This window comes from Leptopilina heterotoma, unplaced genomic scaffold (genome assembly GCF_015476425.1).
Source record: "Leptopilina heterotoma isolate Lh14 unplaced genomic scaffold, ASM1547642v1 Lhet_6, whole genome shotgun sequence".
NCBI lineage: Eukaryota > Metazoa > Arthropoda > Insecta > Hymenoptera > Figitidae > Leptopilina > Leptopilina heterotoma.
Genome location: NW_025111137.1, coordinates 4,823,212 through 4,838,590, shown reverse-complemented (window position 1 = coordinate 4,838,590; position 15,379 = coordinate 4,823,212). Strand labels below are relative to the sequence as shown.

The 15,379-nt window shown below is 26.4% G+C and overlaps 2 protein-coding genes across 3 annotated transcripts in view; one reads left to right on the top strand and one right to left on the bottom strand.

The window, feature by feature from the left end:
• LOC122509218 overlaps positions 1-15,379 on the top strand; it is a 49,172-nt gene that overhangs the window by 1,433 nt on the left and 32,360 nt on the right. The window lies entirely within an intron of this gene.
• LOC122509217 (aromatic-L-amino-acid decarboxylase-like) lies at positions 3,123-13,194 on the bottom strand. 2 transcript variants are annotated; one of them, XM_043623083.1, is made up of 4 exons: positions 12,588-13,194; positions 11,959-12,220; positions 11,362-11,572; positions 3,123-5,326 (listed from the first exon to the last, which is right to left on the bottom strand). In XM_043623083.1, the coding sequence occupies exons 3-4, from the start codon at positions 11,560-11,562 to the stop codon at positions 3,869-3,871; spliced, it is 1,659 nt and encodes a 552-aa protein (XP_043479018.1). In that variant the 5' UTR covers positions 11,563-11,572; positions 11,959-12,220; positions 12,588-13,194; the 3' UTR covers positions 3,123-3,868. The 2 variants fall into 2 exon arrangements, with proteins under 2 accessions (XP_043479018.1, XP_043479019.1); XM_043623084.1 differs by lacking the exon at positions 12,588-13,194 and having other exon boundaries at positions 11,959-12,331.

Below are 15,379 nucleotides of genomic sequence, written 5' to 3'. Positions count from 1 at the left end.
TAAAATTAGGAGTAATTTATTAGTAATTTAATTCTTTCAAAATATTTTGAAATTTTGCCAAGAATGTTATTAAAATTTTCGAAAATAATTGAATTTCGGAGAAAAATTTTATTATTTATAAAGATTATTTAAATTTTGACGAGAATTTTTGTAAATTTTTGAACATAATTTATTTTCTGCGAAGAAGTATATTATTTTTGAAAATAATTGAATTTTTGAGACGAATTTTATTAAAATTTCTTTGTAAATAATTGAATTCTTATGTGAAATTTTATTGAAATAATAGACATTGAAAATAATTGAATTTTGACAAATTTTTTAAATTAATTAAATTTCTATAAAGAATTTTATTAAAATAATTTTGAAAAAATCGGTTTTTCGAATTTTTGATAATTTTTAATAATTTTAGATTTTTTACCAAAGGGTGGAGACTATTAAATAAGTAAAGTGTTTTTGAAGAGCCCAAAAATAATGAAGCTAAATGCCATAAAAGAGAAGAAAAAATGTTGAATTTTAAAAAAATCGGTTTTTCAAATTTTTGATACTTTTTGATAATTTTATATTTTTTGCCAAAGGATGGAGACTATTAAATATAAGTAAAGTGTTTTTGAAGAGCCCAAAAATAATGAAGCTAAATGCTATAAAGGAGAAGAAAAAATGTTAAATTTTAAAAAAATTGGTTTTTCGAATTTTTGATAATTATTATATTATCTATTATTTATTAAAAATAATGAATTTATAGAACAATTTTAGTTAAAAACAACAAAAAAAATTCAATTTTGGAAAAGTTACAACTGATTGCAGAAATTCAATTGTGTTAAAAAAATTTTTAAATTCTCGTAAAGATTTCAATTAATTTTAAAAATAATAAAATTCTTCTCCGAAATTCAATTATTTTAAAAAATCTTCCTCACCTTAATGATTTCAAATATTTTCTATTTTAATATAACATTTTCCAAAGAAATTCAATTATTTAAAAAAGAAATTAATAAAATTCTTCGCAAACATTTAATTATTTTCATAAATAATAAAAATTTCACAGGAATTCAATTATTTCCAAATTTTTTATAAATTTCTTTCGCAATAATTAAATTATTTTCATAAATCATAAAACTTTTACAAGGATTCAATTATTTTATAAAATACAGTCTCTACTGTAATAAAATTCTTTTTTGGAATTCAATTATTTTCATGAATAATAAAACTCATAGCAGAATTTCAATTATTTTTAATACAATTTTAATGGAATTTCTCGAAAAATATAAATATTCTTAAAAATGTTATTAAATTACGTCGAAAGAATTTAATTACTTAAAAATTTATTGATAAAATTCTTTATGAAATTTCAATTTTAAGAAACATTCAATTATTTAATAAATTATTTATTTTTGTATTTAAATAATTGAATTCTCGTAGAATTTACTATTAAAAATTGTTTTAAAAATGAATTTCAGTTAAAATTTTAGATTATAATTAAATATTAAAAGCATTATAAAGTGGATTTTTAGAAATAATTGAATTTTGAAAAGGTTACAAATTCAAATCATTGAAATTCTTAATTTTTCATATTTTTAACAAATAATTCTGTAGAATTAATTCTTTTGAAAAAGTTTAATTGAATTTTTTTAAAAATTATTTCAAGTTTTTATTTTCTAATATATATATTGAATTGAAGAATTTCTGAATAATTCAAATTTTGTATAATTGAATTGTAAACAAATAAATTTAAAAATTCTCAAAGAACTTTTTCAAAAATTATTAAAAATAATGGATTTATAGTAGAATTTTAGTTAAAAACACTAGAAAAAAATTTAATTTTGGAGAAGTTAAAAATTATTGCAGAAATTCAATTATTTTCAAGAGTAATAAAATTCTTCTTAAGGATTCAATTATTTTTTACTAATAATGAAACTCATCGCAGAATTTCAATTATTTTTCATACAATTTTAATTTAATTCCTTGAAAAAAGTATATTTATTTTTATGCAAGTTTTCATAAAATTTCATAAAGGAATTCAATTATTTAAAAATGTGTTCATAAAATTCTTTATGAGAATTGAATTTTGAGAAACATTCAATTATTCAATAAATTATTAATATTTACTTTTGTATTTAAATAATGGAATTCTCGTAGAATTCTCTAATAAAAATTGATTTAAAAATGAATTTCAGTTAAAACTTTAGATTATAATTGAATATTAAAAGCGTGGATTCTTAGAAATAATTAAGTTTTGAAATTAATTTTTTTGAAAAGTTTATTTGATTTTCTTTAAATTATTTGAAGTTTTCAATTTTCTAATAAATGCATTTAATTGATGAATTTAGGAATAATTGAAATTGAATATTGTAAACAAATGGATTTGAAAATTGCCAAAGAACTTTTTTGAAAATTATTAAAAATAGTTGATCTAAAGCAGAATTTTAGTTAAAAATTTTTGAAAATAATAATTAAATTCAAATGATGAAAATAATTTTAAAAAAGTACCATATTCTTATAATATAAAATAATGATTTTATCTCTCGGTCATCTTTAATTATTTGAAAACATGAAGAAATCTTCATCGATATCTTCATGGTTTATAGTTATGAAAAAATTTAATTTATAGTTTGAAGTACAATGTTCTCTTATTTGACTCGGACTAGTTATATTTTTGTCAGTAATTGGTCCGCAATTTTTCATTTTTGGTCCGTAATAAAGTCCTTATTTTTAAATACTTTCACTGGTTCGAGCCCTGATAACTGGATGCCAGTTTCAGTTTCATAACTGCGAATTCTATTCTCAACAATAAAATTACACATTTTTAGCCAATTTTGTAAATATGAAGTAAGTCTGCATTAAAATCTTTTAGAAATATCGCACATTTAAATAATCATAATTTAAAAGGCCTTACTATCAAAAATTTTGTTAATTATTTTTACAAAACATCAGACTCCCATTGAAGATTGACATGTTTGAGAAATCTTTATTCCAGTTGGAAATTTGAAGTTAATGGAAAATTGTTTTTTTTATATGGGTACTGAAATACTATTTAAAAAGTTTTTTTCAACCATATTTTATTTATAAACATTTTTTTTTATTGAACGTGACATATAATTTATACATGTTCGTAATATTTCTCGATAAATTGTTAGTAGATAATTTACGCGCTTTTCTTCCTCTTTTGCAGTATTTTTAGAACACGTGTTGCAAAATTCGATACCTCTTTTTTTCTTGTGAACTATGTGTACTTTTTTATAAAAAAAAAATTATTCAATTTCAATTAAAATGTTTTTTTTTTGTAATGAACAACAGTGTTTTCTTTGTTACGCACAAATTACGTTCTAAAATTAACTTTACTTCTAATTAAGGTTTTATTCCGAAAAGGATCTAAATTACTTACAAAATCGTCTATAAGTTATTAAAATATTAAGAAAATTTTAATTTTTTTTACTTACTCGATTTTTTTTTTAACTTTTAGGTACATTTTTGACTTTGATTTCTACACTACGACAGTGTTTTAATGCTTAAATATAGAAGTGTTTTGTAGCTCATAAAGCATGAGCTTTTTTTCGACTTAGATAATAAATTTTGTACACTGGATGTTGCCCCGTCACGACTTAACAATTCTTTTAAAACTTTTCTCACTCCAACTACACTCAAAGTAGTTCACGATCAATTTCTTTCAAACACACTTATTAACCGGATGAACAATAATTTCGATTCTAATCAAGTTTAATGAGACTTGATTTTAAATAAGGACCTCAGATTGTCCTGCAAATGGTCCTGAGGGCCCTGGGATTTCGTTCGTTTTCCGGTTGTCGGGGGCCTCAGCTCACGGCATCGAAAGCAATTGGTTCCTTTTATTCGGTACCGTGAGCTGAAGTTCGGTCTACCGACTGTCACAAAATACATCCTCTTCAATGGTCTCGACTGGTCGATGATCCTCGACAACCATAATCGGTGTGGCACCATCGTGCAGACTTGTTTTTGACATTGATCGTCTGTAAGCGGCTCTGGAGACACTTCTTGTGAAGCTGAATTTCCTGACGAGTTTCTTGTCCAATGGCGCTGGACTCTTGGGACTCTTGGCCAAGAATTCTTCCTCTCCTTCGTAGTGAGCTACTAGAACTTCGGCAGCATGCTCCTGAATAACGTCCACTGCAAAGTCAATATCATAATCCGTTGCATCTTCCTTGACGACACAGAATCGAAGAGTGTATTTGTTCATCACTCTCGAGGGGATCATGTGAAGCTTTCCTGATGCGTTGATATTAGCCAGGAGTTCCTGATTTATCTCGTCGTTTTCCTTCATTCGGAAGCATACCAACCCCACCGTCACGTCATTAACCACTTCGAATCTCTTGTCCCTCTTGATCTTCGTCTCGAATCTCTTTGCCAGTCTGATGTGATTACGTATATAGTTTTGCAAACCCGTTATTCCATAGGATCTCATGACAAACCACAATTTCAGTGCTCGAAATCGTCTACTTAGCGGAATGCCCCAGTGACGATAGTCTATCGATTCCCCAGAGTTGGCGTGTTGAAGATAGAGTGGATCGACCACCATTGCAGAGGTCAACTTGACCCGATCTCTCACCCAAAGACAGGAACAGTCGAAGTTCACTAAAAGCCATTTATTAGGGTTGGTATTAAAAGAATCGGCGAACTCGATCCCAGCCATCAAAGGTCTTAGTTCTGGACAAATAAAAGCGCTTCCCGCGTAAGCCCCATCGACGTGCAACCATATTCCGGAGTATTTACGGCAGACTGGTCCAATTTCCACGAGATTGTCAAAAGAACAACAACCGGTTGATCCCAATGTAGTGGAGACGAAGAAAGGCACTAGACCATTGGCCGTATCTTCTCGAATTGCGGATTCCAATCGTTTACCCCGGAGACGGCATTTTTCATCCGGTTCTAAAACTCGTAGTTTTACGAAACTTATCATAGCTGCCTTTTCCACACACGAATGCGACTCCATTGAACAGTAGGCTACTAGTCGAGGGAGAAATGCCGAGTCCTCAGTATTAGGATCCTGTTCTTTCAGCATTCTGATTATTTGTGTTCGAGCGGCGAGCATTGAGACAAGAATGCATTCTGAAGCCGAGCCCTGGATCACGCCACCACCTTTTCCAGCTTCATTGTCCGCCATGAACGCTAACGGGAGATTCATTGCTTTCGCGAACCAATCAAGGACAATTGTTTCGAGTTCTGTGCAAGCTGGACTTGCAGCCCAGGAAAATCCGATGCATCCTATTGCGTCGGACAGCATGTCACCGAGAATCGAAGGAAACGAGTTACCAGATGGGAAGTAGGCGTGAAATCGAGGATGCTGCCAGTGCGTGATCTATAAAACAGAAATTGAACGTCTTAGTCAGTTGTCTCATCGCAGGCTTCACAGTCTGTCCCCCATTTCCCTAAAAGTCCCCTTTTTTTAATTTTCGCCCCTAAACGTACCCTATTTTGAAAATTTCCCCCATTTTTTTCTTTTATCTTTTAATGATAAATTCACACCAAATTTAGCAAAGTGCCGTTGAAACTTTCAATTGAAAACTTTTGTTTTGAAAGTTTCAAATCTTGAAATTTATGATCGATGAAATTTTTCATGAAACTTATAAAATTTATAAGATTAGTATTTTGGTGAAGTCAAGTTTCAATTATTTTTAAAATAAAAAAATTCAATTATTTTCATAAATTTCAATATTTATCCCAAGAATTCAATAATTTTCAAAAGTAATAAAATTCTTCGAAGAAATTCAATTATTTTTAAAAAATGTTCACCAATATCTCGTCAAGAATTCAATTATCTTTACAAATAGCAAAATTTTTCGCCAAAAATTCAATTGTTTTCAAAAATTTATAAAAATCTTTGCAAAAGTTCAATTACTTTCAAAAGTTTTTTGCAATTCAATAATTTTCAATATTTACTATTTTCATAAAATTTATCAACATATTTAATTATAGAAAAAACTTTTTGATACAATTCTACAAAAAGATTCAATTATTTTCATAAAAAATAAAATTTCATTTACGAATTCAATTATTTTCATCACTGACTTTCAAATATTTTTAATACAATTTTAAATAAATTCCTTGAAAAATGCAATTATTAAAAATTTTATTAAAACTTGAGGAAAGAATTCAATTTTAAGAAACATTCAATTATTCAATAAAACAATAAAATTCGTTGCAATAATTCAAATATTTTCATATATAATATTTTAAATTCATCGCAGAAAATTAATTATTTTTAAAAATTTTTAAGTAATTTTACAAAAGAATTCTATTAGCTTGATAAACAACAAAATCGCATAAATTCTTCCCATAAAAACAATTATTCTATAAGGAATTTTATAATAAAATTCTTTTCCAAAATTCAATTATTTTGATAAATATCAATATTCATTACAAGAATTCAATTCTTTTGAAAAGTAATGAAATACTTTGCAAAAATTAAATTATTTTCAAAATTAATAAAATTCTTTGAGAAAATTAAATTATTTTACAAAAAACTGTGAATATTTCAATATTATCTTTATAAATGAATAGCAAAATTCGTCGACAAAATTCAATTATTTTCAGGAATTTGAATAAAATTCATTTTAAAATTCAATTATTTTCATAAATAATAAAATTCTTTGACAATATTCAATTCTTTTGAAAAGTAATAAAATACTTTGCAGAAATTGAATTATTTTCAAAATTCTTTAAAAATTTTCGTCAAGAATTAAATTATCTTTATAAATAGATAGGAAAATTTCTTCTCAAGAGTTAAATTATTGTCAAAAATTTTTGAAAAATTCTTCTCAAGAAGTCAATTATTTTCAAAAATTTTAATAAAATTCTTCTCATGAATTCAATTGTTTTCAAAAAATATTATTTAAATTCTTCTCAGGAATTCAATTATTTTAAAAAAAAATGAATAAAATTCTTCAAAAAGTTTTCAATTAGTTTCAAAATGTTATAAAAAATTCTGAAAAATTCAATTATTTTCAAAATTTTTTAAAAATTCTCCTCAAGAAGTCAATTATTTTCAAAAATTCTAATAAAATTCTTCTCATGAATTCAATTGTTTTCAAAAATTATTATTTAAATTCTTCTCAGGAATTCAATTATTTTTTAAAAATTTAATAAAATTCTTCAAAAAGTTTTCAAATTATTTTAAAAAAATGTTATGAAATTCTTTAGTATGATAAATTTTATTAAAATTTCAATTAAGTTCCTTAAAAGAAATTAAATATTTTCAAAAGTTGTTAATACAATTCTTAGTAAAAATTAAATTTTAAGAAGCATTCAATATTATTTATTTTTGTGTTTAAATAATTGATTTCTCGTAGAATTAAATTTTTATTTTTTGTAATTTTAACCAACAATTCTGTAGGATTAATTTTTTTGAAAAAGTTTAATTGAATAATAATTGATATTATTGATTTAAAGTAGAATTTTAGTTAAAAATTCTAGAAAATGTTAATTTAATTGAAATGATACAAATAATTTTGAAGAAATTACAGTAACAATATTCTTGTAATAATAAAGTAATCATTTTGTCAGTCGGTCATTTTTAATTATTATAAAACATAAGGAAATGAATCACTGATTCATTTCTTTATGTTTTACAATAATATTTTAATCAGTTATTTTTATTTCAAAAAGGTTTAAATTTGAATGTTTTGAACATCTTAATTCGAATAAAAAAAAATGATTAAATATTTATTTTAAATAAAACTATTGATGTTTTCGAATAATTTTACTTTTGAAGAAATTTGTAAATAAATGTAACAGAACATTTTTTTGAGTATCTAATAATTTTTATAGTGAATCAGAATATTCTTTAGAGTCAGGAAAAAAGTCAAAGTTGTGTTTGGAAATCAGGGAAAAATAGTTAAATTTTTGTAGGAACCCTGTATAAATAAATTATATTTTTATCTTTATTTAACCAATTTTTATGGTCCCTTAAAGGTCCCCTATTTTTTAATTTTCAGTCCCCTATTTCCCCTAAAATACTTTTTAGGGGCACTATGAAGCCTGTCATCGGATTTTGAGTAATTTTATCATGAATCTTTAACAGATCATTAAATAGAAGTATTACTTCTAGAAATGGTATTCTAATTTGATAGAATGTATGTAAATGTATGTAAACTTTGTTGAGTTGTCTTTAGAAAATCTATGTTTGTTCAAAGAACGTCTTAAGGATATCTTATTTCCTAATGTCTTTAGGATATAAAGTCTCTTTCGGACTTCCTTTGCACCGACTTTAACATCCTAAGAATGTCTTATTCACTGGAATATGTCTGCATTTGAGGAACATGACGCTAACTTTGCCTTTAAAACTTCCTTTTGTGCAGCATGGGCTTAATTTTCTACCGATCATAATATCCATTTTTGACATTATAGGATATTGTAAACTCTAATGCTAGTTATTTTGTGCATATTTATTTATTTGTTTTTACACCTGTTTTAAGTCTTACACAATTTTTGCTATACAAATGATTTACACAAAAGAGTTCTCTCAACATTGTTATACCATAAACTTAATACTAAATTTCGCATCTGCAGAACGACTTGAAATTAAGAGTACTTGCATTTGCCTGGACAACCCGTCTAATGAGTTTTTTTACTAGCCAAATTATACTAGGATTGTAACAAATGATCAAACCTGAATATATTGAAATATAATAGAAGTAAATAGTCTACTAGGAAAATAAGTCTCTTTCATGAAAATTACTTCCACTTAGAGAAAAGTATAAAATATGATTTATATAGGCTTCTTAGTAAATACTCTTCTCAGTAAAGATCACATTTAATTCACATTTACACTGATACATCTTTAAACCCAAAAATCTCTTCCACTTCACATGCTTTTTATATCTCTATCAATAACTACTCCTATGTTATAAACCATTAGGACCTCCTACGCGAAGCAGATAAGGTTTATGAGACTCTTATTTTCCTCGAATTGTTATGCGCTCTGAAACGCATCAAAAACTGCTTTCTATTCAAATAATGTTCTCAATTTCTATATAAAATACTTAAGCTCCTCTACCCTAATCCCACTTGACATGGACTTTACTTACAAATTCATGTGTACTCCCCCTCATTTTGGATTGCGATGCAATGAAATGGAAGAAGGAATTTTATCTAGTCGCTAATGCATCACATATCTATATTTTCTTCGTACTTTAGGAGATATCAAAAAAGTCCTCTTGGAACCAATTAGGGGGGAAATGACTATTTTTCAATACTCACTTATAAAGACCCTCATATTCTCGCAAGACAGGGTCTAGGCGAGAGTGTCCCCTCCAAGGGGTGGATAAATTCCATCGCTGGGCTTAGGGGCACGTCAGCTACGAACTCACACTTACTGTTAACTATGCTTTGTTCTAGAGACAAGTGAAGTTAAATTCGAATTTAAATTTAATACAAGTCAACTATCTGGCTTTTTCCTTTTACCCCTTCTTAAACAAGAAGTTCATTAAAAAAATTACCATTTTTGTTATTTTTAGAAAATTATACAAATTGTTTCCAATATTATATATTTGGTAAACTTTCTTAAAAAATACAAGCCTCGGACTCATGACTGTTATGTATGATTTCGTTACCATTTTCAATTTTGTAATTATAATTAGCGTTTGATTGAAGAATTTATTTGTTACTAAAAATTACGTTTAAAGAAATTTTCTTATTTGATTAATTTAAAATGATCCAGTAAAAATTTATGATGGTCACCAGAAAATAGTACACGTTCAGCAGGGTAACCCAAATGTGGCTTAATTTTTATTTTTAACGACGAGATGTGCTGCTTTTCAACATGAATTTCAATCTCTTACAATTAATAGAGAAAAGCCATAAAAGTTTTTAAAAGTCCATACCCTACTATTTTTGGGGTCGCTCTTTCGAATGGTGTGGTCAAAATTTTCAAAAAGTGATATTTAACTCTTCTTTTTTCAAAAATACTAAAAAAAAGTCAAGTTTTTTAATGTAATTTTTTTCAAAAGATTTTTTTTTCTCTGTCATAACGCTTTTCAAAAATAACAAAAAGTATCGGAAACGTGTTCCCGATAGTTGTACTTGAAAAATATTCATTTCTAATTTTTATTTTTTTCGATTTTATATTTAAAATGGCGTTTGAAGGACAAAAAATTTCCTTATTTTACGTAAGATGACAAACTTTTTCAAAATTGCTCAAATCTCGGGGGTATTCGAGGTCGCTGATTACGAATCTGATATCAGATTTTCAAAATTCAAAATGGCGGATCCAACATGGCGAATGACTTTTTTATAAATTGATCGGACTCGCTTGAAACTCGTTACTCGGGGAGTTTTCGGGGTCGCTGGTTACGAATCCGATGTTAGTTTTTCAAAATTCAAAATGGCAGGTTCAATATGGTGTCAAATATTGTGAAATATAGATTAGTTGATACTAGTAGAGTCAGAGCAAATAAAGTATAATAATTCTTTCATTTTGAATTTTTGGAATGTGACTTTATATTCGTAATCTACGACCTCAAAAATCCCAGACTAACAAATTCGTTAAAGGGTTAAAATAAAACATTTGTGTCTTAAAATTTTGTAGTGTGAATTTAAAATAATTTGTACTGATAAATAAACTTTCATTTTTTTCACTTCTCTTTCTTTTTGTTTTTATAGGTAAGCCATTTTTTTGATTTTAGGTGAAATTTGTTGTTTTCTTTCAAATATGTCATAGGTCTACGATTCTTTGTCTATTAAATTCTGAAATGTTTACTGAACCATAGAGTGATTATTTGAATGATTATAGTCTATTGTAGGGATGGAGAATTTTATTGGCAAATATTGAATTTCCGAATATAAAAGGGAAATATCGAGAAGAGACTACATATTGAAACCTTTAAAAGCTATTAGAGTAGAGGTTTCACTTGTAATACAATTTAAAACCACACAACAGAGAAGGATTATAAAATAATTTCTTTTGACAAAAGAAAGAGTCTTTTGTTTTTTTTTTTAATATTTTTTTAAGTAATTAGTCATAGTCGTAGTCATTTAAGGTGGAATATACTTCAATTTAGCTGAATTAAATTTATTGATTCAATTTGCCATAATAAATCCTCGTTTTTGTTTCGAGATTGAGTGAGTAATATTTAAATAATAATTCAATTCCCCATACTCGGTAATCAGTTAATTTTATGTTCAAAATTTAATCCGTTAATTTTATGAAATTATAATGGAATTTTTTTTTAATTTTTTCAAAATTAGGAATTGTTGCATTTACATTTTTATAGAATTTGTATGTAATATTTCTATAATACAAACATAAAGGATGATTTTTATGGATTCTTTTTTAATTTCGGTAATTTCTGGAAATAAATATAATTATGGGGGTTAAAAAATAATTGAGAAACTTACTCCTGGCATTATTTTGCATTCCACATCTCTCATGATAGCTTCCCATGGTTCTGGCTTGAGGGGTGCTTCTTTGGGTAAGAGAGGCCTTAAATAACCAGGATCGACGTTTGCCGTTACTCGTTTACCCTCTAACGTTCGAAGGTATTCACAAATATATTCCACCATTTCTTTTCCACGAATACGAAACTCCTCGATATTCATGATAATGTTGCTAAATTTTCGAGAAATTATTAGTTCCTTTTTAATTATTCAACACATCACTTTAGTTGACTTTAAATCAAAGTTTTTAGCTTCAAAAAATATTTTATTTTACTAGAAATCAAATCGAAAGCACTACAACTATATTTAAAAAAATTTATGGTAAAATAATTTTTTTGATAATTTAAAAGTTCCAGAGTAGGCGAATTACTTGGATAAAAGAGGCTGAGGTTTGAAAGAAGCACTTTTGTTTTTTAAATAGATTTCCTTTTTCAATCAGAAATATTAACAAATTGTTTTCAGTTAAAATACTCATCGTTATTTTTTTAATTCTTCAATTTTTTCTGTTTTAATCAAAAACTTTGATTCAATGAGTCTAAGAACTTTTTTTATACTCACTTTTGAATTTTTTTTTCTAAATTACAGAAGGAATCGAAGCATTAAAGAGGAAAAATATTGAATTATAATTTCTATATGTAAAATGTACTTAAATTTAAAATGAATTGAAGATCAATTTTGAACGGCTCCATTCAACTTTCGGTACTTAGTTTAAACTCAGGTGCAACTTTCCTGAACAACATACAATGAGAGACTATGCTGGCTTGAACCGCGCAAGTCGGGTTTAAGCTCGATTGTATCTTTCCTGTTCACGCAAAAAATTCTGAAATTTAATATAATCGTTAATAGAATTTAGAAATTATACTAAATATTTCGAGGGGCCATTAAAAAATAGGTTTAAATTTTTTTTTTATAAAAACGGAAGTAACATTCATTTGTATTTTTAATATGGGTCACGTGAATGTCGGAAGAGTGAAATATTTCTATAATGAGTGATTAATAATAAAATTTATCTCTCATTAGGATGAGAGCGTAAAAATTAAAAATTTATTGCTAAAGAAGGCTCATTTATCTTAAAATTTTGATTTAAATGGTAGGACCTGTTTCAGTTAGTAATCAGATGAATATTAGTGAAAGCAACGATTTTGGAAAAATATTAAATCAACTTTACATAATGAAAAAATTCATACACTTAGTATACAAGAATTAAAACATCTAATGCTTCTTTTTACTAAAGCAAAATTAGTGAAAAAAGTTTTTCGTAAAGATAAAAACTAAAATTCAAAAGTCAGAAAGATTGGACGTCACGTGTTTGTTGATAATTAAAAAAGAAGAATGGGTGAAAAATATCGAATTAGAAAAGTCTACGGGTACTGTTGATACTGAGTGGTGACCTGTCAACGGTTTGAAGCTTCAACCAAGTGTTGTAAATGTAGGTGAAGAGTAAATATCTATTTATAAACAGAGGGGAATATTTATCCCCATACAGTATCGGCGCTGGTCCGATACTCTTTTATTCAAGCAGCGACCCCGTGTACATACACAAATATTATGACATAGATGATCACTCTCCATATAAGGTAAAGGAACCTGATGTGGATCATGCTCTAAATGTAGATTAATATTCATTTTTCCCTCATCTGTTCATTTTATAGTTTCTTAAATTTCCTAAAATTTTCAAGCTTATTTAAATATTTGCTTATGTATTTATATTGTTGAGTTATGATATTTTAAGCATCAAGGATATAAATATATAAAATCTTTACTTTTCTTTGCAAATGTTTGGAAGTAACTATAAAGACCTATTGAACCACAACCCCTAACAGAATTGAACAAACAAGACGCCAGATCATGATGAAGCTGAAACTGGCACCCACTTAACTTGACAAATTAAATTTTAAAGATAAAGTTTTTTTGAAATCAACATAAAATTTTGAAAAATTAAGTGGGCTTGTTAGTTGCAGCTTCTTAAAAAATATTTAACTTTAAAATTTAATTTATAAAATTAAATGGATGCTAATAACTGAGTTAGTGAGTTCCTGTTTCAGCTTCATCAGAGCATGATACATTATTGCTACACAGAGGGAATATGGTTCTCTTATACACACCATATCCTGTAGTCGTTAGAAAAGTGACGATCTTAAGGTCCAACAAGCGTGGCTTGAAGTTGACTGTTATTTATTTATTCGTGCTGCTCTTAAATAAATATTCTGTCATAACCTTTAGTTAGTTACATAGGATGCTCCCGGAGCAGTTATCAAACATACAAGGCGACATAGGAGAATGCTATGGAAATGATATTTTCTTGTGCCAGCTTGCACAGGAGGAAAACCAGTCCAGCACGTGTCTAGTAGATTAAAAGATTCAATAAGAATTAATTGGAAATACATTCAAATTCTGGTAAAGGTCTTATTCCAAATTAGGTACAATTCCGAAACTTATTTAGAACGAGGAACATAGGGACAGGCTTCACAGTCCCCTATTTCCCTAAAAGTCCCCCTTTTTTAACTTTGGCCCCTAAACGTACCCTATTTTGAAAATTTCCCCTAAATTTCCCCTATTTTTTTCTGTTATCTTTTAATGATGAATTCACGCCAAATTTAGCTTCGTAAACTATGAAACTGACACTAATTCTAATACAAAACCTTCAAAATTTTTTTCTATTTCCGACAAGAATGAATTTTTTAATATTATTTAATTATTAAAAAAGTTTTAATTCAATTATCTTGATAAATAAAAAAATTCTTCACAGAAATTCAATAATTTTTAGGAATTTTAATAAAAGTCTACGAATAAATTCAATTATTAATTTCTAAAAATTTTCACGAATATCTCGTCAAGAATTCAATTATCTTTACAAATAGCAAACTTTTTTGCCAAAAATTCAATTATTTTCAAAAATTTATAAAAATCTTTGCAAAAATTCAATTTACTTTCAAAGTTTTTTACAATTTAATAATTTTCAATATTTACTATTTTCCGAACTATTTTCATAAAATTTATCAATAGATTTACATATAGAAAAAATTTTTTGATACAATTCTACGAAACTATCCAATTATTTTTATAAATTAATAAAATTTGATTTACGAATTCAATTATTTTCATCTCAGAATTTCAAATATTTTTAATACAATTTTAAATAAATTCCTTGAAAAATGCAATTATTATTAAAAATTTTATTAAAACTTGAGAAAAGAATTAAATTTAAGAAACATTCAATTATTTAATAAAACAATAAAATTCGTTGCAATAATTCAAATATTTTCATAAATAACATTTAATTCGTCGCAGAAAATCAAGTATTTTCAAAAATTTTTAAGTAATTTTGCAAAAGAATTCAATTAGCTTGATAAACAACAAAATCGCATAAATTCTTCCCATAAAATCAATTATTCTAAGGAATTTTAATAAAATTCTTTTCCAAAATTCAATTATTTTGATAAATATAAAAATTTAATAGAAGAATTCAATTCTTTTGAAAAGTAATTAAATACTTTGCAGAAATTAAATTATTTTCAAAATTTTTTAAAAATTCTCGTCAAGAATTAAATTATCTTTTATAAATAGATAGGGAAATTCTTCTCAATAATTAAAATATTGTCACAAATTTTTTAAAAATTCTTCTCAAAAAGTCAATTATTTTCAAAAATTATTATTTTTCGTACTTTTAACTAACAATTCTGTGGAATTAATTTTTTTGAAAAAGTTTAATTGAATAATAATTAATATTATTGATTTAAAGTAGAATTTTAGTTAAAAATTCTAGAAAATGTTAATTGAATTTAAATGATAGAAATAATTTTGAAGAAATTACAGTAAGAATATTCTTATAATAATAAAATAATGATTTTGGGAGCGCATGATTATTCCCCAAATGTCATTTTTCCGAAATGTCATTTTACCGAACTGCACTTTTGCGAATACTCATTTTTGCGAAAAGCCAATTTTGCGAAATGTCATTTTTGCGAATAGTCATTTT

What these genes read in the sequence shown, in the direction of transcription:
- LOC122509217 (XM_043623083.1), bottom strand. Translation starts at nt 11,562, where the DNA reads ATGAATATCGAGGAGTTTCGTATTCGTGGAAAAGAAATGGTGGAATAT. An exon ending in AATGCAAAATAATGCCAGGA is followed by an intron (nt 5,327 to 11,361) that starts GTAAGTTTCTCA and finishes TCTGTTTTATAG; the next exon opens with ATCACGCACTGGCAGCATCC.